Source organism: Porites lutea, chromosome 1 (genome assembly GCF_958299795.1).
Source record: "Porites lutea chromosome 1, jaPorLute2.1, whole genome shotgun sequence".
Taxonomy (NCBI): domain Eukaryota; kingdom Metazoa; phylum Cnidaria; class Anthozoa; order Scleractinia; family Poritidae; genus Porites; species Porites lutea.
This window is the reverse complement of record NC_133201.1, coordinates 8,402,070-8,429,751: the sequence shown is the minus strand read 5'-3', so window position 1 is coordinate 8,429,751 and position 27,682 is coordinate 8,402,070. Positions and strand designations below refer to the sequence as shown.

Here is a 27,682-nt window from a genome sequence, read left to right as displayed (position 1 = left end):
GATTATATACTCTATAATATATGCTATATTGTCCTTCCTACTCCTAAATATTTATATTTTATTTCATTTTCAATTCTTTAGAACCAAAAAAAAAAAAATTTAAAAAAACGAACACAAAAACCAGGAGCTAAAAAACTTTGGCATAGAAAACGTTATAAACATTCTAGTAAGAAAAATTTCGTTTAAGAAATATTGCCCAGTTTCTTTTGTCTAAGAAGTTGTAATGTATCTTACAGGTAAAGTAAAACCATTTTGTTCAAACAGATGTTCGCAGCCTATTGTCAAGATTTATGAAGGTACAAGGTAAAACCACATTTGAAAATGAATACATGAAAGTACCTACAAAACGCTCATATCTACATTGATAAAGTCTACTTAGCAATACCTAGTATTAAATGATTGATTTCAGCTACGATGGTTAACGATGCAGAATATTGTGGGTGTTTACCATTAACCAAGCTCGGAGATTCCTAAAAATTTCGGTTGCAACGTAGATGGAACACGCTTCTTTGGCATGTCCTACTGGATCATTTAACCGTTCGTCTCAAAAGACATACTCTTTGTTTGTTTGTTTGTTTCAGCTGGGGAGTTCGTGGTGGATATTCGTGTTCCAGTTATCGGGGTAAAATTAGTTTCGCGTTTTCTTTCCCACTAAGAGTTCCACGGCCTTGAAGCTTCCACGGCCATTCTGATTGTTTTAAGTATATTTTGGGTGGAAAATCGAAGGCGTGTCCATCGAATAAATTAAAATTTCCGAGTAGCCCTCACCCTCTGTTTCAAAGCGAGGCTAAGTGCAAAGACATTGATATGAAAATGATTCTTTATTCTCACGCAAATAAAACTCATTTTCCAAGAAAGGTTTTGCAGTTAGCCTGTTTTGAAAGGGAGAGTTTTTGGAACACGGAAATGACCCATTGTATACAGCTATTTCGAGAAAGGTTGTCGGATAAAGTGTACGCGACAACCCCGAAATGTATTGTGGGTGGTCTTGAGTTCACTGTTTTTCAAAGAAATTTGAAACAATGGCATGAGAGGCCATGGACATATGTCTGCGAGTGCTAAGCGAAAGTAAGAAAAGTAGGTTCGACAGGTACAGTGTCAGGAACAGTGCATTAATCATATCCCATATTACCTTTCGGGGTTGTCGCGTGCACATTTTTTCCGACAACCTTTCTCGAAATAGCTGTATTAGAAACACGCAATGGTGTTGTTAATAATGCCATTAATGGCAACGCTTTTCTTTTAGGGTCAGTTGGAAGAGAAGTGTTAGAAGTTTTCACAAGTATTCTACGGCATCTTCAAACAGGTCGTCATCACTAGAATCCCCAGAGTCTGACAAGAGAAGAAAAAGAAGAAGAAGAATCAGTGGACTCTTAAACTCTTTTGAAAACATTAAGTAGTTGATAAATGAGTTTCGATGGCGACGTTTTCAGATCTTTACACGCTACTTACTTTACACTTAAATAAATGGAACACGAGACTGTTAGCACCGAAGGACTGAGTACAACTTCACCTTTTCAAAATTACTGGTTATAATTATAGAATACATCACAGAGACCACGTTGGTAGAGAATTCAAACATCGTTAACATTCACAAAAAACTATCAGGCAATAAGGTTTGTTACTATCTGTGATGGAGGGGGGGTATGTAGAAAGACGTGTTGATATCTTCTTCACCGCGGTAAGCTAATATAAACACCAATTACAAGGTCACTTATTATTATCGCTTAGTTTGTTTACCTGAGTGCTGGCTGGACCCAGAAATATGTGCAACATCATCAGCCCCTCTTTCGCCTGAAGTAGACTAGGGACGTTAGAAAAGACATTGTAAGATATAACCCACGCAGGACTTCCAGGTTCGCCCATGAGCTCCCTTTTTTACTTGTCACACAGACACGAGGAATTCAGCTTGAACTAGAGACTGGCTTATGCAACATATATCAAGTGATGCTAAGAGAAAAGATCCCAAATGTTTTTGATAATCGAGAACGTTTCCATGTTGTGACGTTCAACAGGATCAACTTATTTCGACAGAAAATTCAGGTAATGGGAAGTGCGGACTCGGGTAAATATACAGCCATCTTGACCTCACATTTAGTCAATAACGCATTAAAAAGTATCGTTGTCGGAAAACCTTTGAGGCAAAACCGCATAGCATTATGGGTAATTTAATAAAACATTGCAAACTCATGCAGCCACGAAACGACTCTTCTGTCATAAAAGAAAAAAGGTTAAAGGTTTCGAGGTTTTAGATCCATTCTGTGGTTCTATGACCGAATTACAAAGAATTTAACGGCTACCCACAAGAACTCACGGTCGTGTCGTTTAATCAACCCTTGGACGTACAAGCAAAACTATCCCAAGCCGTGGCACTAAGGGGCAGGGCGGGGGGAGCGGTTGAACTTTTTTCTCTGTTTCTCGTGCTTTATTTTCCAAAATACGTCGCTGGAAACGCTTTCACGGCGTCAAGGTCGAAAGCAAACAGTAACAATATTTCAATCGTCTATGTCTAAATTCAGGAAATGTATCAGTGTAAACTTACGCAATTAGTTTCTTGCCACGAGCATAGTTTGAAAACTATATAAGCATAGCTTAGCTTTCCATTCGCTTAGGGATACATCGAATGTCCAAAAAAAAAAGAAAAGAAAACCGCAGGCTGTACGCTGTGCTATTTTTAAACACGCTTTGGGGATCCGCCTGTGCCACTGTTCGGCTCTGCTATTGAATAGCATAATACAAACCTGGAATGAGCAGTTTAACATAGCACTGTCACTTGTTTGATTATCCGCTATCATGCAAGCGTTCTGAGAATCCAACTGATCGATTACCATTCTAAGAGTCCTGATTGTCTACCAAAAAAAAAAGATTTTCTGCGATCATTCAGTGGTCAATAAAAGCAAAGTTGTATATTTACGCGGTCAATCTGGGTAATACAATCTCAAAAATTAAACTCACGCACAAGCTTGTGTGGACTTAAGTGCAAATGATGCACAGTTCCAGTTACACTTAGGCCCGTTTCAAACGTCGAATTTCGCATGGGCCGAACTTAATGCGAGAGTTAAATGCATGTGAAGAGCGACGTTTGAATCAATTATACTAATCAATTATACTACTACCCACAAAGCTGAAATACCACTGCTCCAAGCCAATCAAAATTGCAGAAATTTCTCATGTGGTAGTGTAAAGGCTGAAATCAGAGCAGTTGATAGCCAATCAGATTTAAGAATTTTGTCATAGTTATGATTATATCGAGGTTCGCGCGCTTCTAGCCGCTTACTTACTGCTGTTATAATCAAACAGGTCATGTCATACCTCTTTTAACCTGTGAGGTTCCTGTGGAGTTAAAGATATAAAGAGTTCAGAGAGAAAAAACTGAGTGATTAAAAATCAGGGATTTAATTTACAAATTGACGATAAAACATGCCATACCTTTTTCAACCACTCGCACTCCTGTGAAGTAAAAATACCAAGTGTTAAAGAATAAATTAAAGAGTCAATAATAAGCCCCCAAAAAGATCACAGGCACGTTAAAATTAACGCGCTACTCAAATGTAATGATCAAACATGTCTTACCTCTCTCAACCATATACACTCCTATGAAGGCAACCAGAAAGAGTTTCAATATTTTAGTTTACATAGTGCCAATAAAACTAGCAATTAAAAGCTTACATAGTTATCAGGATGTTGTGAGTGTGGAATGAAATAGCTACCGAGAAAGGGGGTCAATGACAACACGAGAGTTTTAACTCTTAAAAGTGTTGGAACGATTTTCGTATGACCTTGAAAAATGGTTTCAGTGAGCGTTCGGTATTTGTTTTATCAGCCAATGGATGGAAAAATCAATACATGGCCTCTTCGTTTTCCCGCAAAAGAAAATTCTAATATAGAGAAGGCATTGTTCGATTAGCCAATCGTGTTCCAGTATGACGTCAAAGCGAAGTATCGGTTGATTTCTTGAAAGTTCTCGGGCATGAACCTTTTTTTAACCCGAGCGTTCGCTTAACGAACCAAAAGCCACGCGCGTTTGTATCCATTCGATAAACCAATCAAATCGCTCTATTTCCGTTCGTTTGTTGTTTCTGTTTTGTTCGAGCGTTTTCATCCCAAGGTCATACGAAAATCGCTCTAATATAATTATATATATGATGCTTACACCAAAATGCTCGGACAAAATTCAATCCCTTATTTTCTTACGTATCATAGCTCACATGAGGATCAGAGTTTAACATTGACGCACACGTTTACCAGTGCCGGATCCAGACCTTGAGATAAGGGAGGGGAGGGAGGGGGGAGTGGTCCAAAAAAAATTTCTGCCCTTTGGGCCTCAGTTTGGTCTAAACATAAGGAGGAGGGCGGGCCTCCCGGGCCCCTCCCGTGGATCCGCCACTGTTTATCACCCTGCGAGCAGAGCCTTCCTTAGTCTCCTTGAGAAAGGGGGAAAGATTTGCCCCTTTATAAAAAGTCTACAAATTAAAAATTTATAGACATATTGTTATCTCTGTAAAAGGTCTAGTTTTTCCAGTGAAAAAGATTTGAGGTGAATCTTGTTTTCTCTCGTCAAAAAGGTTTATTGCAGTGGGAGTATCCGTTAATTGATCAACCAATGGTCATTCGGTTGAGTTCGCTGTACCCAGCGCACGGCTATTAGGCCTGGGTTCGAAACTATATCCTAGCGAGGGTGCACGTTTACATGCTTAATATCATGGGTGACGAATTGCTCCTTAATTTTGGCGCGAAATTTCAGCGTTTTATACTACTACATGAGACATTTCTGCAATTTGATTGGCTTAGAGCAGTGGTATTTTAGCTTACTTTGAAATACCTACATGTGAAAATTACAGACCTTTTGAGGTTAGTAGTATAAATAAATAATAACATGATTTGTCGGTGATATTTGGCATAAATACCACTAATTTTCTCAAATTTACGTATAACAATTTCGAAATATCACTCGTGGTATTTAAGCCAAATATCACTACAAATCATGCTATTACTTATACTTATACTACTACATGAGAAATTTCTGCAATTTGATTGGCTTAGAGCAGTGGTATTTCAGCTTAATTTGAAATACCTACATGTGAAAATTACAAACCTTTTGCCGGTAGTAGTATAAACAAATAATAGCATGATTTGTATGTGATATTTGGCATAAATACCACTCGTGATATTTCAAAATCGTCTCAAATTTCACTCGCCTAACGGCTCGTGAAATTACGTATAACAATTTCGAAACATCACTCGTGGTATTTATGCCAAAGATCACTACTAATCATGCTATTACCTATACTAATTTATAATTTCATATGTGAAATTACAAAATTGCCATGGCAACCTTCCGTACGTCTCTTGTTTTAAAATGTTTTGAACAAAGATGTCAATCTCGATCGATAAAACCAGGTTAAACAAGTCAAAAACCCCCGATTTCGAACGTAATTCGTCACCCATGATATTAATAGGTAATCAGATGGTATGCACGTGAAATTAGGAAATAATTTCACTTGTGTTTTGTCCAAATCCTAATAATTTGCCTCGCCTGTGAAATTATTCCCTAATTTCACTCGACACCAGTTGATTACACACACGAATGTAATAATAAAAACTAGCAAAACATCTCCTACCTCTCTCAACCTGTTACACTCCTGCGAACAAAAGAAGATCAGCAGTTAAGATAAATTTTCTGGCATTCGATTTTACTTTGTAAAGCGATTGCTGTAGACTACGAAATTTTTCTCTCTCCCCACCGCGTCTCACCTTTCTCGCGTGGGGTGATTTTCACGCTTTCCGCTCGCTCTACTATCCCTGAGGAAAAATGGGGACTACTCGTAGTCTACGATTGCTGCAACACAAAACTGAAAAATTGTTTCGTTTGCTAATTAAACAACTCGTTCTGAGAAGTAGGTTGTAGCCCGTTCAAACCTAGGCATTTTTAATTGCAAAGCAAAATATATTATCTTGTCTACACGTTGCGTTTTTTAATCTCTTTTGTCCGTCAGAATTAAAATGTCTGTTTCTGTTTGAAGACAGAATATCATTTTTAACCAGACCGGCCTTGAATAATCCTAAAATTCTCCTGTGAAGTACAAGTAAGGGAGAAATTAGGGACCTACGAATGGTGTAATAATAAAACATCTCATACCTCGCTCAACCAGTTACATTCCTGTGAAGAAAAGAACACCAGCAATAAAGATATATTTTCCAGGCAGCTTGGCAAAATGATCGAATCAGTGTAAGATATCGGGAAAGTGGCACCCAAAAGTTGACTCCCCTCACCCAACATTTGGTCCTTATTGAGAAGTTAGTGTTACCACTGAGTTGGGGGAGGGGTAGGTTATACTGATGTAATTTATCGCCACATAAACTTGAATAAAGCGAACTGCTGATTTCGCCTTGCTTTGTTTTGTTTGTTTGTTTTTTCAACTTCAACTGAAAGCAATCGGTTTTAATAGACCATTTCCACGTTATCCCAAACCTCTGTTTCATGGCGAGGAAAGTGCATGCAAAGCCATTGGTATGAAAATGATTTTTCACTGTCAAGCGAATTAAACTCATTTTCACGAGAAAGGTTTTGCAGTTAGCCTCGCTTTGAAAGTGAGAGATTTTGGAACTCAGAAATGGCCTATTTTCTTGAGTGGTGCCCATCCGAGATACTTTTAAGGTCTTCTGTATTTGTCATGAGTTCTTCTAACCTTTGAAACAGCTATTGAGCATTTCAGTCAATTCTGAGATCGTTTGGTAAATGATGAAATTGCTTAAAAAGGGTAACCTGGAAATATTACTTAAAAGCCTATAGCACCTCTACAAAAGACTTCATTTCTACTCAGGACAAGACCTTTTTACCTCTTGCTGCGTTCGGATAGTTTCACTTTTATTCGTCATCGCAATTCCCATTTCAACCAAGTGGGATTGTAACTGAATAAAGAAAAACAAAAAACAAGAACCTTTTGTTTATAACAATACTCGCATCAAAGTTGGTTCCTTATCCTCAAGGACAGATTTTTTTCTCAAACACGTTAATGATTTACGAAGTGAAAGTGAAAGAATTCACCACCGCGAAGGTGGTTTGGATATCGGATACCAGTTACCATTAATTTTTTTTTTATCTTTATCCGTTAGTACAATTCCCATTTCGACCATAAAATTTTTCTAATTAACTTTACAGTTGAATTTCCTCAACAGGTCTTTTTTTTCATTTAAGAAGCTACGCATCAAACCAAGACACACGCGCACAAAACAAAAGAATTGAGTTCAAGAATTTCGCATTGACTTTAAGCAATAAAAGAGTGGACGAAGACAATAGGCCGCTTCCGAGTTCCGAAAACCATCACTTTCAAAATGAGGCCAAGTGCCACAACCTTTCTTGTGAAAATGAGTTTAATTTGCATGAGAATGAAAAATCATTTCCATATCAATAGCTGAGCACTTAACCTCGTCTTCGATACAGAGGCCCTGAGGAACTAGGAAATGGCCAACTGGCTAAGGTTCACGACTAGTTGACACGCCTCACCTCTTCATTTTTCCGCTCCAGGTTGCTCATCCGCACAGCCTGTGACTCATTTTCAATTCTTCTTCTCTACAAAATACATAAAGTAGTAAAACACACTCAAGTAAGAAATATCTTACTACAGTCAATCCTTTATGAAACGGTTAGCCTCAGTTGGGTAAAGGGGAGGATATCATCTGTCAAACCAATAATCAAATAGGCAATTTATAATCAGTTCTCGCGAGAAATTTCTGACTTTTCCCGACGACCCTAGCTCTTGATAGGAAGCACAAGAAGTGTAGCTGTATTGTTAGTTTCATATGTGTTTTAACGACGTGAATCGTTGGGTTAAGTCCAGAGATATCCTGTATTACACACTTCGACTGGTATCAGCTGTAAGTTTTCTGAAAGTTATTACCTCTAAATAATGGAAAACATAGTACGAAAGAACGAAGCGATCTGTGTTCCCAGATACTAAAAATAGAGCAAGTCGCAACGACGTGCTTGAAAAGACCTTGGCCCAGGTTGTTTAAAACCTTAAGTAGGGCAATTGCGAATCCTTTATACACTTACGGTTGTTGCATGGAACATACTTTACACTCTCGTAAGTTTCTGCTTTACATAGTAACTTACGGCCTCACTTAAGGGCACCTACTGAGCATGTGCTGTCCACACAGATATAAAATGTTGTAAAATTTTTCTTTAAGGCAGAAACCCATCAGTTGTTTTGTGGTCAGTACTAATAGTCTTTTTTATACCCTCCAGTAAAGTATAGTGTTTGGTTCACATAATTTCAATACCTCTTGTAGCCTGTCATACTCCTCTTGCTTTGAATCAGCGCACTATAATAAAGGAGAATCAACAAATATTTTAAAATTTATTGCAGTTAAAAGCCGTAGGATTATACATTACATACGTTTATGACTGCGTTAGGGGTTCCTTGGGCTTAGCTTTGTAATGGGGATACGATATATCACATATATCTGATATATCTCGATTATCCTAAAAGAGAAGGGGGATAGCTGGGGGAGGCTTATATGTAGAATAAATTTTCCATTGCATTTAGATGGACCTACATTAAGCTGTTGCAGGCTCACAACGAAAATTACCTAAAAATAATACTAGCAGTTATTACAAATTAAGGGAGAGAGCGTCCGACACGTAGTGATTTTACTGCATGATTATTCACGTGACTTTTGTTTAAACGAATTACCAAGGTGAAACTCGAAAGTGAGGCTGTAAAGGCCTACGGAAAGCCCTTGAAAAAATTGTGCGGGGACAAACAATGTGGCGTGCACAACGGAAAAACGTTCGATAAGTAATGGTAATAAGACTGTGTGGAGTAGAATTCGGGGAGTAATCGGGCGAGTAATACGCGAGGCCGATTTGCAATTAGGAGCCCTACTACTCCCTGAATTGTACTCCACACAGTCTTATTACCAATTAATTGTGTCAATAACAAAAATGCGAGAATCGCAGTCTTGGAATATTTATTAATGTAAATAAAAGTCACTGGACAATTTAGTTTCATCCATTTTCCTTTTCCAGTTGAAGCTTGACAGCTTACCAGATCACTATTTTTTCATTGATTTTGATTGGTTATCATGTGCTATGTAGTCAAATTTCATTGGCTACTGGCATTTTCTGCTTGATTTTCATTGGTTCTTTAACTGTCTGATTTGAACTGTCCAATTACAAGCTCCTGGTAATCGGACAGGTCAAATCGGACAGTTTTGGAGTTATGATGACAAAATTAAGCCATAAATACGGGCAATTAGTGATAAAATCAGGACTACGCTCTCCAGACACAATAAGCCTTTGAAGCTGTTTGGAATAAAATCACACTCATATGCACCCACCACTTTAATGACGATGCTAGTGACGTTACAAAAAAAAAGACTACGTATGTGATTGAGCACTGATCAGGCTTTATATAATTACGAGAAGTCAGCAAATTTTTCCTGTTGCCAAATTCAGTGCAGTTGATAGTTGATCGTCAACATTAATACTCAAAATTACCTCTTGGGTCATCCTGATTAACCGTTGGCTTTCAGCCTCCAACTCTGTACTTCGATTTAAAAAAACTGTAAACTGAAAAAAATCATGGCATAAAAAAATGTTAAGTATGCAGATCAAAACTCGAGGTATTAAGAGCAGAGAGTGCTGACCCCTCCTGACAAGTATAACAGAAAAAATTACATGTAGACGAAACAGTGTATATTAATTCTACTGATTACAAGAAAAGTCTGTCAAAGACACTTAACTTTGTATTTATCTTATAATGGCTAATGGCGGGGTTGGAAATAAGGTAAAATACAATAATTATATTATTATTGCTCTGCCACACCAAGGAATCAGTTGTCTACTCAACAGAGAAGAGAAAAGAAAAGGTGTCACAAAAATTGAAATTTGTGAAATTTTTGGATAGGTTGGCATATCCAAAAAGAACAAGATGAGAAATGTCTACTTGTAAAAATTCAGCTTGTTAGTGCAAATTGGCGAGGAGGTATAAGCACCAGTTTGCTCTGATGACTCTATAAAAATCCTTCTTAAATAGCTTGGATTATAACATCTACAATCCAAGCCAATTTTAGAGGGATGTCTATAGAGTGATCAGAGCTAACAGGCTGAATTTTGACACTACTGTGAATACATTTTGTTTCCAAATGTCTCTAGTACAACAGCGACTTATAATCATCTAGTAAGAAGTTGGATATACCGTGTGGTATGAAATGTTTGCGGGTTCTTATTTTTGTGATTTTTCAAGTGATTGGCAAAAATAAGTTCCCGCTAATAAATTTGCTGCAAACATTTTTGCCGCAAAAATTTACTCCAGAGTAAATATTCTCTAGCTTAAATTTGCTACACAAAAATACAGTGGTAAGAAATCACGTCTGTTTAATTACAACTTGTCTCTTTCATTCAAAAACAAAACGATATACAATGATTTACTTGTTTTAGGAAAAAGGGTACACACACTGTACTATTGTTTAAGAAAAATTAATGTATTTCTATTGCACGTGCTCAATAAAAACGAAAATATCAGTCAATTCTGAGTACTGGTTACTTTGTGAAAATTACTAAAATTAATTCCCAGCAAAAAAAAAACAATCTGTCCTAATCGCAAAAATCATTCAGTTAGTTCCCGCAAAACACAAAAATTGCCAATCTGCAAAAAATAAACTCCTGCAAACCTTTCGTGCCACACGGTAATAAGACACTAGGATATGTATGTTAACAAATACCTCTTCCATTTGCTCTTCTAATCGAGCACATCGAGACCTGCATTCCTGTACGAAAAATTCAATCAGTTGATGAATAAATTACGTTCATGTTAATTGGACCAAATAGAGTACCTCTTTTTTTGCAATTAAAGTGTATTGTTGGTTGCCATGCAGTTAAAGATTTTGTGTACTGAAAGACAACTTTACAGACTGAACTACATGTGCATAGCTAGCTACTCTACACTGTATAGAAACACAACTATGGGAGTGTCCTTCAGCTGGACAAAACTGACCCTGACATTTCGATTGTAGAAGCTGTATATCTTCACAAAACAGTTAAACCCAAGGTAGGCTTCCCACTCAAAACAATCTAAATTTGAATTCAAATATTTGCAATCATTTGTCTGACAAAACGTGGCTCATTCAGCTAATGCATTTGCTTTTAATTAACATTTACACCGTCAGTTATAAATTAAAGGCTTCCGTAATAGTCTGATGAATAGTAGATGCACTGTTCCCAAGATACCGTAAGATTTTATTTTATTTTGAAAAATAAGGGAAGATTTTAACTTGAACTGCCTTCCTCTCGTCACATTAACATGAGAGTTAGAAGGCAGAAAAGGAATGGTGTGGAACTTAAATAAAGGCTGCGAGGTTAAGGTTGAGAGGCCTTGAAAGTCCTCGTAGCTTTAATTGTCATGGTTGAAATACAATGATCTTCATTTTCCAAGCACCTCTAAGGTCAGTTACTGGCATTTATTATAATGGTCTCCCTTTTCTGAATTTTACCTTGGCAGTCTATAAGTTCTCACTTCTTCACACTCCCATTACACAATTTGAAGTAACTCATCTCCAATAAACTCACCGCACTGGAAATTTTTGAGGCCTTGGAGCTTTGGGCAAAGGAGGGTCCAGGTCCCCAGGCTCCCCGGATCTTCCACTACACTGGACGGTAAGTGCCTCTTTAATGTTAGTGCTACATGTTCTACATTGTGTAACAACCATAAACACCTTATTGGTTTAAATTGTACTAGTGCTTCTAACAGTGAATTTGCTGGCAAATAGATTGCATAGATTCGAAATTTTAATAGCCAAGAGATCTAGCTGACTTACCAACAATGCCTGCTGCAAATGGCTGTTTCGATCTTGAACATGTTGACAAATTAACATCTGGTTCTGTAACCTCTAAATTATCGATTAAAAATATAAAATTATAACAAAAATCATCATCATCAATCCTTCAAATTTACCAAATAACATAAATAATTAAAACAAAAAAGATTTACCACAAGAGGCTTTCTTGAAACAAAGATCGGTAGTTGATAACACAGTACATTAGGTTAAAAAGAAGCCAGCATAATTTGAACTCCACACATTACCGGGCCTTTTTCGATAAAAAGGTAACAGTAAAACAGTATAGCTAATTGTAATAGCAAGTTTTGCATATAGGCATAAATACCAGGAGTGATTCAACACATTAGGGTATTTAACTGTTAAAAATACTACAATAGATATGAGTATTAAAATAATTACGTCATAATTGAGCAGATTTACCTCCACTCGGAAAATAACATTTGCATGAAGCTCCTCAATTTTCTAGAGATGAAACAAAAAAATCCATGGCATATTAGAAGTGCCTCAAAAATGGTCAAATCACCAAAAACCACATGCAATTATACCATTATTAAAAAAGACTCATTAGCAAATAAAATTTACCTTTTGCAGTTCTTCAACAAGACTAACATTTCCCGAAGCATCATAATTCTTTGTTCCATTGCAATGTCCAGCTGGAGGAAAACATGCTGCTGTATTAAATGTAGTTGCTGTTCTTGAAGAAGCTTCTGACCCATGATTGGAAATAGATGGGCCAGACATTATTGAGAAAGATGAACCTGCATTGTAACCTTCTTCAGTTTCAGATGTTTCATTCTGTTGCTGGTCTGTTTCACTGCAGATGCTGTCAAATGACTGTGACTGGCTATCAACCAATTCATTTGACTGGTTTGAGACACTGGTGGTAAACGATGCACACTGGCTTGAGATGCTCAGAGGTTCACTGGTTTGCAATGCTGCTGGTGCAATAGCTTCTGACACTGGTCTTTCATGGCACACCATGGGTGCACCGGTTTGAGATGATGTTGAGCATTCAGCTGTTTTGATAATGCTGTTCAGTGATGATGATGATGAAGATGAAGCATCATTATCACCTGACAACATAACACTGTCGTCACTGTTCAGAACTGAGAAAAAACCACTGTCGTCTACTTCAGCCCCTGGGGCTCTAGTAGAGCTTTGACTGGAAAAGTTTGTTAAATGGTCCTCTGAATGCATACATGTATCTTCAGGAGAAAAAATGGGCAAACCCCATGAAGGCTGTTCTCCAGATGAAGGCATTTGTGTAACTGGTGGAGACAAGGGTCCCTCTGTCACTTTTACAGCTGCTGCTGCAGTGTCAAGTGCACTATTGTCTAGTTCATTAACAATAATTGCAAGTTGATCAGACAATTTTGCTGCCATTGCCACTGAGTGTTGATAATGATGCACACCACCTTTTTCAGTTTTTGTTTCCTTAGGAGACACATAATCTGAGAAAGAGTAATAGATTAAATGAATAATAAATACAAATGAATCAGTTCAGAATTGTGTGCTGGCAAGCATGAAAATAAAAAAACCATGCCACATTTCCTATTAGTTATGTTTCTATTCACTTCAACATTAACAGCAACACACAAAAAGACATTACTATAATTTGCTCATGAGCACATAGTTCAATGTGCTTGAATCAGAATGTGCTTTTGGCTCATTAATAAGTAAACCAATATTTTAAATGTACATAAATACAACTGTGACAGAAAATAAATAATTCAATTATTCCGAAATTAGAATAAGTGTATTTACCATTTTAATTTCCTCTGTCTATAAAAATACAGTACATCAACCAAGAAATATTATATCAAACTATGTAAATGCAAAATCAATTTGAACAAGAGATGGCATGAAATGATTGAATATAACTGCTGAGTTAATTGGTGAGGTACATTAATAATACATGGTAGAGTGTACATGTACATAAATGCCATTAGATGACAACATAAACAAGACCCCATAATCGGGGTACACTGGGCTGTCAACTGAGCAATTCCGTGGTTTCATATTTTTGGAAGTACAAATTATAATATTATTATACTATTTTCCGAATTGAGTGTATAGGTACTCCTACCCCGTGGAAAGAGATAGGAATACACGTACTGTCATTTGAAGTTGTACAATTGACTAAATTAGTCCTGGGGCCAATTTCAGAGAACTTTTATGAGTGTAAATTACCAGTCTGGTCATTGTTTTAGAGTCTGGAAACAATAGCTAATGAACAGTCATGACTAGTAATAAACTCCATGCAAGAATGGTGTTTTTGTTGCAAGTTTGCAAGATATTAGTCATCCAAATATGTTCTGCGTAGCAACTTGTCCAGTTTAATTTGATTGTCCCCAACAATAAAAATCAGGGGTATAAGCCCAACTATGAATGACTATGAAGTTTAGCTAGGGCTAATAAGTTTCCACCAAAATTTTATTTTTGTTCCAAATCTGTTTGTATATTTCTATAATGAGTGGCCCCCTCCCCTCAAAAGCCAAACAGGTTTAACTTTTTCAGTAAAAGAGGACCTTCAGCCAAAAGGCTAACTATATGTGATGCATTTCTCCCTATTTTTAGGCCCAAACTAACAAAAACTAACAAAAAAGGTGGATACCGTTTTTAAGTCGGGGCTGTAGTAACTTCTACTATAATTACGAATAAAAATAGGCAAGTCTGCCTTTTGAAATGAGAAAAGATTGGCCTTATTTTTAACTGTGACATTTCCACAATGCACCCCCTTCCCCCAATCCCTCTGTAATAGCATGACAGTATAACGTGACTAGTTTGATCTAACTGGTAATTCCATAACTTATTGTCATTCTATGTTTATAAAACGTGACAGGCTCAATTTGCTGTCACATTTTGGAAGAGAAAGCTTGCATCCCTCTGCCATTTTGCCTTATTGCTGCACAGACGAGGTGACTCATTTTTAGATTGGGTGCCACAGCCAGCCCAATAAAGAGTACGCAATGCAAGTTTTTACACCTAAATTAATGAGCAATAGACTACTCACCAGTACTCGACGCCCCTGATTCATCATTTTTTTTCTCTGTGCCGGTCTGCAGATTGGCCATGGCTAATTCAGCAGGACCTACATGTACATTGTACAGCCAGAAAATCAATTTGATTACTTTACAATCACTAAAAAATTAATATTAGGACAATGAGTATGCATGCATGTATATCACTGCTACATCAGTAGAGTCTAAACCCTGGTATAACTGTCAATGCATATAAAGTACACTTATAATCCACTGATTAATTTTCACATGATTTATGGGCTGATTTGGGTCATGTGGTAGCAAATCGAAGGGTGGGTATCAGGCAATACACGCCATTCACATCGATATTTGCCCTGCGATTTTTCAGTGGTGCAAAAGTATGACAAAGTGAACAAAGTGAGTCTCTTTTCAGTTTTTATTTTCTTAATAATTTCAAATCGAAGCAGTAATAAATATTATAAAAACAAACTTGTTTTGTGTAATCCAGTTACACTAAAATTTTGAACTAGACACAACTTTCTCAGATCTCCCAACATGTTAGAAATTAATCAGAGGATAAAATAAATAAACCCCTTCTGGCTTGCTCCTATATCGGCGGATAATGCCCTTGGCTGAAAGATTGTCCTCAAAATTTCACATTTGGCCGAGAAGAGGACAATCTCTCAGCTGCAGGCATGATCCTCTGGTATACCAGTCACCACAAGGGGTTTATTTTAATACTAAATAATTATAGAACTGACAGATCCAATTAATCAAATGGATAGAAATTATAATGAATTGGCATCAATGCTTAATGCACAAGCCATGCATTATGACGGTAGTAATAATATTATCATTTCCAGGGGTTTCATTCCCGGAGGCAGGGATGGGTGGGGGGGGGGGGGCGGGGAGGGCATCTAGGGGGTTTGATATATCCCACTCTCTGTCCAGGCATTCTCTCACAGTTACCATGTGACTATCCAAACCCAAAACATAATTGTGGTGCAGTTTAGGAGTGGGACTGTAACAATCCAAGCAGTATGGATATTTTTAAATTATTGCAACTAATGAGCATTAAAATGTGCAATAATTATTTTTTAATAAGGTAAAAAGTACATTCAAGTCCATCAAATTCTCAATTTAGGTGAAAAAGTAGCTGACTTCTCTGAGCAAAGTTGCCAATGTGTTTCGGGCATTCTCTCGCAGCTACCATCATGTGACTATCCAAACCCCAAACATAATTGTGGTGCAGTTTAGGAGTGGGACTGTAACTATCCAAGCAGTATGGATATTTTTAAATATTATTTAAATTATTGCACATTGAAATGCACAATAATTTTTTAAAATTAAGGTAAAAGTACATTCAAGTCGATAAAATTCTCAATTTAGGCAAAAAAGTAGCTGACTTCTCTGAGCAAAGTTGCCAATATGTGTTTCATCAGTTGTCAGTGCCAATCTGTGTTGAAACCCTAGCCTGCATTCCTTTGTTATTTTCATTTGTTTATGCAAGCAGAACATAACCAGGGATCAGAGACATTCAGAAGGCACCACTTGCCACTTTAAGAATGACTGGCATGCTGCTCCCTATAACGTGAATGTGGATCTCTAAAAACAGGCTACCCTACTACATGTGTAGTGCCTTCTGGCATTTAGCAACTTAATAACTAAGGTATTGAATATGAAAAAAAAGTGGGTTTAAAATGCAAAAGAAATTCACAGCACAGGCACTTCATGATAACAAAAAAGTTAATACAGTTCAACCACCATTATGCAGCACCCTACGAGCTACATATAACTGCAAGTGTACTTGTGTAAAGAGTTTCAGTTTCTTGTACTTTAAACAAGACACTACACTGCACTCTTTTTACCTTGACAACGGCGTTGCTCATTGAAATGAGCTAGGACTTGGAGAAAGTCTTCTGAATATCCAAGCCCTTGAAATATAGTTTCCCATGCTTGTAAAGAAAGCTGTCCATTTTCCTCTTCATAAGTGTTCACTACTTCATGAACAGTCTTGAGATGCTGAGAAGCTTTCAGTTCTACTCCAAGGAGCTTTAGTAGAGCATCTAAATCAACCTCTTTAGATTCCAATACATTCAGCAACTGTTCTTTAAGTGGAAATGATGGATAGCTTGGAGCATTAGATGAAAGCCCTTCAAGTAATAAATTCAATAAAAATAAAGCATTATTTAAATACTGTATAAAGCAAGTTAAACAATGCATACTTTAAAGTATGCATATTGCACCTCCAGCATGCATGTACAAACATATTTGCAATATACTCGATCGGTACTCAATCGACAGTCAACCGACACTCGGCTGATATGTTGACTGAGAGTCGACCGACCCTATAAAGCACAAGATCCAAACAATTAACTAACATAAAGGTTTTTAAATTATACCTTACCAGTTAAGTTATCCATGACTTGTATACATTATATTGTACGTTAAAACTAAAAAGCAAAAAAGCAAAAACCACCTAAATTACAATTCAAAACCCATCCATAAGGGCAGCTAATTATATTTTTAACACTGAACTATCTAAAATTTGATTTTCCAGTTGCATTAACTACTTTTCCTCTTTTTTAGTGATTTTTTTCAGTGATTTCCTTAGTAAGAATGCAATTGCCCTTGAAATAGTTTCTTTTTTTTTAATCAAAATGAATTGTTTTAATTGAAATGAAATGTTCTTAATTTGAATAATTTTTGTTTAATTAAATGAATTTTTTTCTAATCAAGACTAAGGGGTTTTTTTTAATGAAAGGACTTGTAAATAGTGTTTTGACAAAATAGCTTTTTTTAAAGTGAATTAGTTGTAAATAGGATTTTAATGGTTAGCATTGTTATCAATAAAATATGTTCAATTATTAAAAAAGAAAAAACATACTTTTCAGCTCACTGGTCTAGCGAAGGTTTTTCATTGAAAATGGATATAATGTGCATTTCGTTGGCTCAGTCAGGCTCTACAAAGGCTGTGGAAGAAACACAGTCACTGTATTTACTCTTGAATTAAAAGCCATAACCCCAAATAATAGACACTACCCCTTCATAAATATGGCAGATGGAAGCAAATTAAACTATCAATAACATTATGCAACACTCAAAGAAACAGAGATGTACAGTTAAACCCTGGGGGATACTCTTGGGAATTCTTGGTGGGGGTGTGCTGCTTGGTTTTCCAAATCCCGACCCTATTTCAGACCAAAAAATGTTCTTTTCCACACCTGATTTCAGACCTGGCCTTATAAGGCTGAAATTATGTCATTATTACTAGATTAGAGCGCAAACAAAAAAATTCTTCGAATCCACATATTTCTTTGTCTTTCTTACTCATTTGGAGCTGAAATGATAAATATGTTCATACACTCCCGTAGATCCCTCGAAAGCCATACCCAATTCCAGACCAAAATAGACAAAGTGTATACCCGTTTTCAGAACAAATACATTGTTGAAGGTCCAAAACCCATACCCTTTGGGGTGGCACATACCTATATGGTTAATATAAAGGAGAACCCCCCCCCCCCCCCCACCCAGAGTTAAAACCTATTAAGCAGTCACCTTTGGGGTAATGGCAAGTTGCTGCTTGATAATAATAAAAATAAAGACTTTATTAATGTGTCAAATGCCTCGCTTTAATACACAAAGTGTAAACTAATTGTGGATACCTAAAGAAAGGGTGCTATGTAGGATTCGAACCCCGCACTTTTGCCTCGATGCGACATCTCCTTACCACTACACTATTAGGAATTACTACTGGTGACTTAACAGAGGTTCGTCAGAAATTAACATACCGTTAATCTTTTGCAGAAACATCAGCTTATTCTGAAACAAACAACTTTAGAGCCTTCTGACAACTTTCACACCAGAGACAGCTATAATATGGAACAAAAAAAGCAGGCTGTTAAACAAGCAAATTCTTGTGATCAAAGTCTCCACCTCAGCCCTTGGGACCTCCCTCTATCCCAGGGGTATCACACTGATAAGGTGCACTGGCAAAAATACACCATGCGAGCAGAGCCTTATTTGTCTTCTTGATTGATGAGCAAAAAAAGGAGGCTCCACCTAAATCGTGTCCAGCCTTTGAAGTCACTGCAGCCTTATTTTCTGGACTAGTCAATCTTGTCCTCTACCACCAAATAGGTTTTCTGAGGGCGACTATCTGTTTATTGATATACTGATGGTCTTAGGTGAGCCTACTGTACCAAGCACATGGATATCAAGCCTGGTTTTGCAACTGTATCACAGCAACAAGCAACACGTGTTTAAAAAAAGAGCTTACATGATTCACGCAATCTTTTCTGAGGGCACCAAAATCCAGCAAGTGAAGCAAAGGCTCTTCTAGCAGGGTGCCATGAATAGGGACAAAAATAGCAAAATTATATATCAAACGTTATCCACCTACAAATCAGATGACACTAAACACTGTAGAAGAAAACAAAACATAATATCCTACACTTTTAGCCATACGACTGGCGGTGTACAACAAACGCAGACTGCAGACCTGCAGACTGGCGGGTGAATGAGGTAAACATTGTTGTGAAATGTTTTAACAGATTCCCTATCCCTAAACGTTAAGTCTTCTAAAAGTCTAGTTTAGGAATAGGGAATCTGTTAAAGCATTTCACAATAATGTTTAATTACCTTGTTTACCTGTGAGTTTGCAAGAATGCGGTCTGCGTTTGTCACACACCGTATACTACTGGTTAGCTCTTTATTTAAGAGCTTGGCTGTTCTTGTACAAGTCCAAGTTTAAAAAAACAAACACACACACACCAACAAAATTCGCGAGAAATTGGCCGGCCATGTGGTGATATGATTCACATTTACGCCATGAAAGAGGAGGTCAGTACACGCAGCACACGTTTCTATGGACAAGTTTTATCACTGAATGGATGAATCGATGAAAGCAGCGAAAATCTAGCAATAAGATTTAAGCCATCAGCTTGCATTAAAGTAAACAACAACAAATGAAAATGGCGGATCGTCAATCGATCAGGATCGCATCGAGAGCTTATATTCAGTGAACGATCAATGCACACTACAACAGATACCGCAGGCGAGACTACAAGAGAGGAAATACGCTAGTACGAGTGGAACAAATGCAACTTTTCAACGACGAACTGGTAAAAAAATAAATAAATAAAAACGCTAAGTTAGCACATTACCTTTAAAGATGTAAATTGTTCGAAAACGGGTTGGAACACCTAATTAAACACCCATCAATCGCTGAGGGAGGCGAACGAAATGCAATGTAAACCAAACCACTGACCAAAGGAACAAATTTCGTTCACCAACAGGCTGTATTTTTAAATACAGATCGAGTAAAACTGCTGCCAGGTCCGTAGTAAAAACACGCACTGTCCGTCACAGCTGAGTACTGATATGTGAATGGGCATGTAACTGTCAATGAAAATTATAATATCATTTTCGTGTCCAATGAAAATACAAAAGGTTCTCTTTCCCGAGGCACGACGACTGTGTGCGAGACTATGGGGAAAAAAGGCGGGAAAAAGCAAATATGAATCTGTGGTATCCTTGGCCAGCGGAATAGCTATAACAAAACGATATTTACGTCAAATATGGCAAACAAAGTGTACTAAATCAGACGAAACATCTTCCTTGTTGCCAGGCACTGCGCGTCTCCTCCCTCAAGACCTGTTGTCACGAGTGGTGTGCCCCAGGAGACCATTTTCGGCCCCTTATGATTTTTATTGTACATACCCTTTAGCAACTGGGTATGAGTCTTCACTTACATGACAACTGAGCTTGCAACTGAGGCAGCTCGGTTAGCTGGGATCCCAGTCTATTGTGACGCCGGGATCCCCACAGGCTATCCAGACTCTGTCGGAGTTTGTAAGACTTTTTAATTAATTTCAGAGAATGTATGAAAATAAGTAAAATATGTCCTCAATTCCACTTTTTGACATAAAAGAAATAAAAATGAATCAACTTGTGGTTTTGTTTTGTTATTTACTGTCTCTTTGCTTCTAGAGCCATTTGGAAGCCGCTTTGTTGACGTTTAAGATTCTGAATTGTACTTTTATTTCTTACTGTGAGTACAACACAAAATCTCCTCGCAGTTTCCCTATCCCTACCATGGCTTGTTTGTGCTCCCCATCAAAACCGTCATGCTACACAGGCTAAGAAAAATTTGCAGATTCAAAAATATCCGTATACGTGTGAAGTGGGCCTAACTAACCCAAGGATTTTAAGATAACTGTCCTACACGCAGTTTTCACGTGAAGATGTTGGACTCTGTCCCTTTTCGAACGGTTCGAACGTGAAAGAATGAAAAATACCATTAAATTACCCATACTGTAAAAGATAAAAGAAAGGGCCACAACACATTCATTGCAAGAGGTTTATTCCGTGCACATATTTATACATGCTAATATAGACCATGAAAGACAAACTTTTGTCACAACTCATTAAAAAATGGATAATTATATTCTAAAACACATGTACACTGCTCCATGCTATAGTGCTTGTTACAACACAGTTAATGAGTACTGTCACAAAGAGAAATTTGACGTCTGTACACAAGGCTATGTGGCTTGACTCTAGCTTGTGGGTATGCTGGTGGAGCCTGGTGATTTGCTTTTACCTTTGGGGAGACAAGAAATTCTTAGTTTTTGCAAAAAGAATAGCCGTACGTGTCACAGTGGCATTCAAGATTAAGAGCTTACCTTTTTTTCTTAGGGCAGAGGCTCTGTATCAAAATTTATGTTGCAACAGGCAAGTTCTCATTAATGCCTAATTACATTAATTTGATTCATTGACATACAAAGAAAAAAAATAGACGTTTTAAACATAATCTTTTTAAAAAGGAAACAGTTTACAGAGCTTATTTAACATAGTACTCTAAGCAATTTTAAGCTCCTGTGTGTTCTACTTTAGTCAGACATCAGTCACCAATAAATACGAAATTTCTGGGAGGCAAAAGTGCGAAACACCTGTACATTCAAATTTTACCTTCCTCAGTACTTAATTGCAGTGCCACATAAATTACTACGCCCTTTCAATAGTGACATGCTGGTTAAGAGGACTGAGGCAAGGATGCTTATTTAAAAGGCTAAAAAAATATTCATTGAAAGAAGAGACTGGCCTAATTATGATTTTAAACTCAAATGAGAACTCTTCAGATTTAGTCGAGACCTGAAAAGACATAGCTCAAGGCATGCATTTAACACATGGCAGACCTTTGTCTTAAACATATCATTGTGAAACTTGAAGTATTGCAAACTATGTACAGAGGGTACCAAAGGTATTTCTTGAGTTTGGAGGGATGCCTCTCGGCCTCTGTGTCAGCCACAGGCCAACATATCTTTGACTGAAGGCCAAGTATGAAAAGTCTCTGGCACCAAGAGTAGTGAAATGGATGAGTTACAAAAAATAAAGTTAAAACAGTCATGAAACCAGGGCTAATATCAAGTTGAAGTTAATGAACTAAGCCAATTAATGATTAATGACATGCAGCATTTTAATTTATGATCAAGTTGATAATATTATAAATCAATATGTACATGTAGATCTATACATCTAGTACCGTACATACATATTAATTTATTATAATTATTATCAACTCAATCATAAATTAAAATACTGTATGCCATTATCAGAATGAGTTCAGTAGTGTTAAAATGACATTTTCTGTCTTCCTTTTTCGATACTATTTAGATATGCAAACATACAGAGTAGAGGTTCTATTTTTTACAGGAAAAGTACTTATTTATTGTGCCAAAAAAATTATATAATGTCGTGACATAGGCCTAGTGTGGAAGTGTTGCTCCAGGTCATAGACTACTGATTCTCAGAAATCCATTTTTTTTTAATTTTCAGTTTCCTCAAATCCCAATCCTAGTGGTAAAAATATCTCATCAACAACCCCAGTCCCTTTTTCCCATTCTTAAAACCGGCAATTTCCAGCTTCAAATTGCTTTCCCTCCCCAAACCCAACCCCCTCCCCCCCAGACACAGTTAAATACAATAATATAATAATAGAGACCAGGGATCCATATTCTCAGTAGTCTCAGATGACTATACGATCTCATACGGACGATTAAGAAAACTCCAAAAGTCACCCTTTGGACGAATGAGGTTTTGCTGAACCAAAAAATCTTTTCAAAAATTCTTATATATGATTTTGTACATTTTTACTGTGTTCTGACTACTTCTCATCCGCTTAAAACTTTTAAAATAATGGAGAATAACAAGCAGCTTTTGTCTGCAATGAAATCGTAAGTTTGGGCACCATCTTTGATAGTGCAGTAGTTTCTACGAAACGATCACAGGCTCAGTTTTTTGTGAAGTAGTGCATATAGAGATGTGATGTCCAGCACTTTTTAAGATGTTGCGTTTTTTAGAAGGCATTTAGTTGCCTTTGGTTTAAAAAAAGGTGAAGCAGAAGCCAGTGCCTTATACGCATGAGACGTTTCGCTACCTTTGACGAAAAAAAGGTGATCAATGCAGGAGCCTCTGCCTTTTATGGGGGAAAATGTAAATGCACCATCTTGCCTTCATGGCAAACTGGCCAACCATGACTACTTGTAAAATGTAAATAAATTGTGTTTAGCCTTGGCCTGTGGCCTGTTGTACTTAACAGTTTAGTTAAAACCCTTTCTTAGTAACTACAATGAAAATAACCTGCTAATCAGAAATGTTCAAGTTGCACACGATTTTGTCACCATTCTTTTATATTATTAATTCTGCACTTTTTGTCCGGGCAACCCAAATTGTAACCGGGCAAGTTGCCATCAGGTCTACTTGCCTTGCTGACGACTGTGAGAAAAAATGAATATGGATCTCTGAGAGACTGTATATTACTTAGAGGTGTGAGACTCTGATACATTTTTCCTTAAACTGTGCAAAGTTTTAGCCATTTTATACCCCTGATATAAGTTTCCTGGGAACACACCATCTGATCTTAACACATGCTTGGTTAGTTCTTGAAATTTGTCTGCTATTTTTCCAGAAACTGGCTGCTCCGAGGTGCAGTAATACATTCTCTTGTGTGGTTCATATTTAGGTGGAGGATTTTCATGCCCATCAGTCCCCTTTGAAATTATCACTTTCTTGTGAATGAACACTGCCGTGTAACAGTCATCAATTTGTGAATGGTCTCCAAAAAGGTCTTTTTCTCTGATGTAATAGATTTCTGCGATATCAGTACGATTCTTCAGACAAGTCTCTGACCAATAACAACCTGGAAGAGCGACACTTGCATATTTATTCAGTACACGACACTCATTTTCCTCTATGTTGTGACCAAGGTACAACGAACCACCAGGTTTCAAGATTCGTAAGAGTTCTCTAACCAGATTGCACTGCATCTCTTTATTCCCCAGATCTTTAAGCCCTCCATAGTTAATAGCATGTGCAAACTGCAATCCATCCTTCAAGAAGTTTAGTCTTCCATCAGGGCCGATAGTTCCAAATGTTTCTGGCGTATCATTAAATAACCTCTTAGCATATTCCACGGCATACTGATTGGCATGGGCACCTCCAATTTTCATCTTTGGATACTGTTTCCTAATGAGTTTTAGCCACTCATTGCATCCAGTGTTACTATCAAACACAGAGGTGTCTTCAGCATCTAAATTTAATTGTTTCGCCAATTCAGGAATCCAGCTTTCTTCCACAATCGTTTCATTACCATGTTTTCTGCGGCAGTGGATATCCTCCCAGTTGTGTTTGAACACAGTTTTCTGGAACCAGTGGTTAAAATGTTGCCTGGCTCGGTCCAATATACCTTTCCCACCTGAAGCACGTAAACTAAATTGTGCTAACAGAAACATAAACAAAATCAAAATGGTTGCAACAGCCATGAACACAATCCGTCCATAACGAATGTTAGTGATCCTCATGATTCCTATGAAAACCAGACATAAAAAAGGAAAGAAAACATTTTTATCAGTACATGTAGCTATCAAGACATATATTTGTTCCTTTAGCTAACATATTAATAAATTCTAAAAATGTGAGTTTATATTCTTTAAATGGTCATTCTGAGAAGCCAATAATTTAAAGGGACATAAACATTATTAAACTTATTAAGTTTTGACTTTCCTCCCGCAAAAATCGGCCGGTTTTTTGGCGAATTTTGACTTTTTTCCCCCGAAATCGGCCGATTCTTCTGCGAATTTGCCCCTGAAAATCACGCGAAATTTTGCTTTTTTTTCCACAAAATATCAGAAGCCCTGTTATACATACAGTCTATCAATCTGAATTAGAGAAAATATTTTTACTGATGCCTCATAAGCTGTCTATCACCCTCCTGTTGTTTCCCGTGCTTGGAATGACTTTCAACAGATTAACAAAGGAAATTACAGATGAGATTTACCAATCAGACATAAGTCTCTTTTGTTACAACCATCACAGTCTACTAAAAAGCAAATTTCAAGAAAGTTTTTTGTAATTAAATCACCGAGGCATGAAATACATGAACTGATCCTTAGATTTCTCACTGATTCATACTATCAAAAATGTTTCATTTTCGTCATGTTCTGGAGTTGCTTATACATTGATAAATCAAAAGAGGTACAAGAACGTCCTTCCTAACCTGATCGAAAGTGTTTCAAAAAACCAACTGTTGTCATTAAGTGTCAATGGAAAAAATGCCAAAACTGAGGTTCCTACTATGACTAGTCTCCTTCACAGCCGTTTTTAGGCCTGTCACGCAATGCTCGTCCCCATGAGCATTGTGTGATGAGCCTAAAAACAGCTGCAAAGGAGACTATACTATGACAGAACATTATTTTTGCTTTAAATGGAAAGAGTAAATTAATAATGTTTGTCTCTACAAATTCATCAGTTTCTTTATATCAGGACAAAGGCCTGTGTAAAGGGTTATTTCAATCCAAGATGGCGTTTCGTGACGCTAGAAACGGTCATACACAATGTAAAAGGCTACTTGAATTCAAGATGGCATCTAGAAGACTACTAACATGCTGTTTTTTCCAAAACAAACCGAACAAGAAAGTGTTTACGCCCCGTGATCAATGCCACAGATTACTCTTGAGCAATTCACAGGATCCTTAGGCAAAGTGTAGTGAAGTATTTATGTCGCGAATTTGGAAACTACTTTTAAGGTCACATTGGTGACAAGAGGGAATGGGATATGCAAACCCTCTGGGAGATTCATCCGCCATTTTGTCTTTTTTTTTTGACGTAAAAAGATTGTGCTTCTCATTTCCTGATTGGGCTTTGCCCTCTCAGGCAACCCAATAATGGAAAATATCCCGATGTCTACTTCCTGGCCATAAAACACAACACACACAAAAAAGAAATACAAATCCACGCACATCGGAGGTAAAAGCAAAAACATCTTTGAGCTATTACAAACTTACAAGATGCATAGGAACTAACAAGGCTGCCACACACGCCGAATGACGGGATTAATAAGCTTAAGTTCACATGCAAATTAATGGACCTTGTCACAGTTTTCGAAGCCATCTTGACAAGTAGGCAAATGTGTGAGAAATTACAGTGTTTGTATGAGAATCCAATGTTGAAGAATTTCCGTAAAATGGCTGTTCTGAAAAAAATATCAATTGAAAACTATTAAAGCTACAAAGCAAAGGGTTGTCCTAAAAATTTTGGGGGGCATACCTGTGCTTGAATTTCTCCAGAGGCTAGCTTAAGATTTTCCATGTATTTGTCTGTAATTTTTCCCGGGCTTTATTACACATTTACAGACAAATGTATAGAAAATCAAAAAAAAAAAGATTGTAGGTCTAGCGCATGTAACGCGCTCACTTTTTTCAGTAGAATCCTTAGGAGTGAGGATTTAGTTTACAATTCATATATTTTTCCAGAACAGCCGTTCTACGGAAATTATACGACATTAGATTCTCATACAAATACAGTATAAATTTCTCACGCGTTTGCCTACTCGTCAAGATGGCGTCGAAAACGGTGACAAGGTTTATTATTAATCAGTGATTATAAATCTTAAAAAAACGGTTGCAAAGGTACACAAATAATTTAACTTACCTAAATTACACGTATAAACAAAGAGCCCCTAAAAGTTGTCAAGTACTGCTTCTTCGATTTACAACTTCCATAACGAAAAGGTTGTTAAAAATCCATACGTTCAGATAACTAACTAAATTCTACAACCAAGTGTCCGAAGTACTGTAGCCTTAGTAGCCTGGCTGAACCCCTTGTTCGCTTTGTCCCCAGTCTCTCTCTTGTTAGCTTGAACGAAAGTCACTCTACAAGTTGAACTTCGAACTGGACTACGAAACGATTGATTGAAACGGCCTTTTATGTTGGCAGTGATAAGAGGGGCAATAGCAGGGGACGTAGATCCCGGCCAGTATTGTGACCCCTGCAACTCTCTATAGTAATCCAGGAGCAGAGTAATCCTTTGCTATACACAGAACACCTGTATAGCGAAAACTGTTATAGGGGGTATAATTAAAGCCCCGCGCAAAGCAAGCGACAAATGTGTGTGTTGTGCATGCAATGGTTACTCAGTTTTTAATGGGTCGGGCTTTGCAGCAATCCAACAAAAGAGAGAATCAGCTAGCTTTCTCTTGGGCAATCCTAAAATCTTTTCCTTCTCCGCGTTTCCAGAACTCTTTGCCGGGGAAATAATAGCAGTGCAGAACATGCGCCATTTAATTTCTTCGCTTTTTTCAGGCGGGTTTCGTGCCCCACGTCCCTTTCTCTCACGCCTGAAACTGACGTGTAAAAACTGTGCCTTGGTTCTGCAGGCTAGGGAAATAATGCGCTTATCAGGAAGAAAGGGAAAGCTATCTAGTCAACTAGCTAACACTTGTGTTAATTGATTTTGGTCTCACTTCCGTGTGCGTGTGCTTAGGAGGAAAAGTAACATTTAGGGTAGCATCTAAAGAGAC

General features: G+C 37.4%; 2 protein-coding genes and 1 long non-coding RNA gene across 3 annotated transcripts; all 3 read right to left on the bottom strand.

Annotated features, from left to right (window-relative positions):
* Positions 1–386: 386 nt before the first annotated feature.
* On the bottom strand, positions 387–3,506 carry LOC140934730 (uncharacterized). Its single transcript, XR_012165122.1, has 5 exons — positions 3,430–3,506; positions 3,313–3,333; positions 2,742–2,849; positions 1,741–1,804; positions 387–1,332 (listed from the first exon to the last, which is right to left on the bottom strand). It is a non-coding gene; the product is annotated as an uncharacterized lncRNA (long non-coding RNA).
* A 4,729-nt stretch (positions 3,507–8,235) lies between these two features.
* Positions 8,236–14,975, bottom strand: LOC140942070 (uncharacterized). The gene is made up of 7 exons (XM_073391078.1): positions 14,855–14,975; positions 12,424–13,292; positions 12,262–12,303; positions 11,821–11,892; positions 10,729–10,773; positions 9,503–9,574; positions 8,236–8,325 (listed from the first exon to the last, which is right to left on the bottom strand). Exons 1-7 carry the CDS (start codon positions 14,913–14,915, stop codon positions 8,236–8,238), a joined length of 1,251 nt encoding a protein of 416 aa, XP_073247179.1. The 5' UTR covers positions 14,916–14,975.
* Positions 14,976–23,201: 8,226 nt separating this feature from the next.
* On the bottom strand, positions 23,202–26,943 carry LOC140944175 (uncharacterized). Its single transcript, XM_073393305.1, has 2 exons — positions 26,814–26,943; positions 23,202–24,690 (listed from the first exon to the last, which is right to left on the bottom strand). The coding sequence occupies exon 2, from the start codon at positions 24,683–24,685 to the stop codon at positions 23,642–23,644; it is 1,044 nt and encodes a 347-aa protein (XP_073249406.1). The 5' UTR covers positions 24,686–24,690; positions 26,814–26,943; the 3' UTR covers positions 23,202–23,641.
* Positions 26,944–27,682: the final 739 nt, after the last annotated feature.

Excerpts from the sequence above, each read along its gene's own strand:
- LOC140942070 (XM_073391078.1), bottom strand. The coding sequence starts at position 14,915 with ATGGCCAATCTGCAGACCGGCACAGAGAAAAAAAATGATGAATCAGGG. Across the intron at positions 13,293-14,854 it reads ATCAGGGGCGTCGAGTACTG|ATTATGTGTCTCCTAAGGAA; the intron begins GTGAGTAGTCTA and ends ACTCTTTCTCAG. Across the intron at positions 9,575-10,728 it reads TAGAAGAGCAAATGGAAGAG|TTTACAGTTTTTTTAAATCG; the intron begins GTATTTGTTAAC and ends GATTTTTTTCAG.
- LOC140944175 (XM_073393305.1), bottom strand. The coding sequence starts at position 24,685 with ATGAGGATCACTAACATTCGTTATGGACGGATTGTGTTCATGGCTGTT.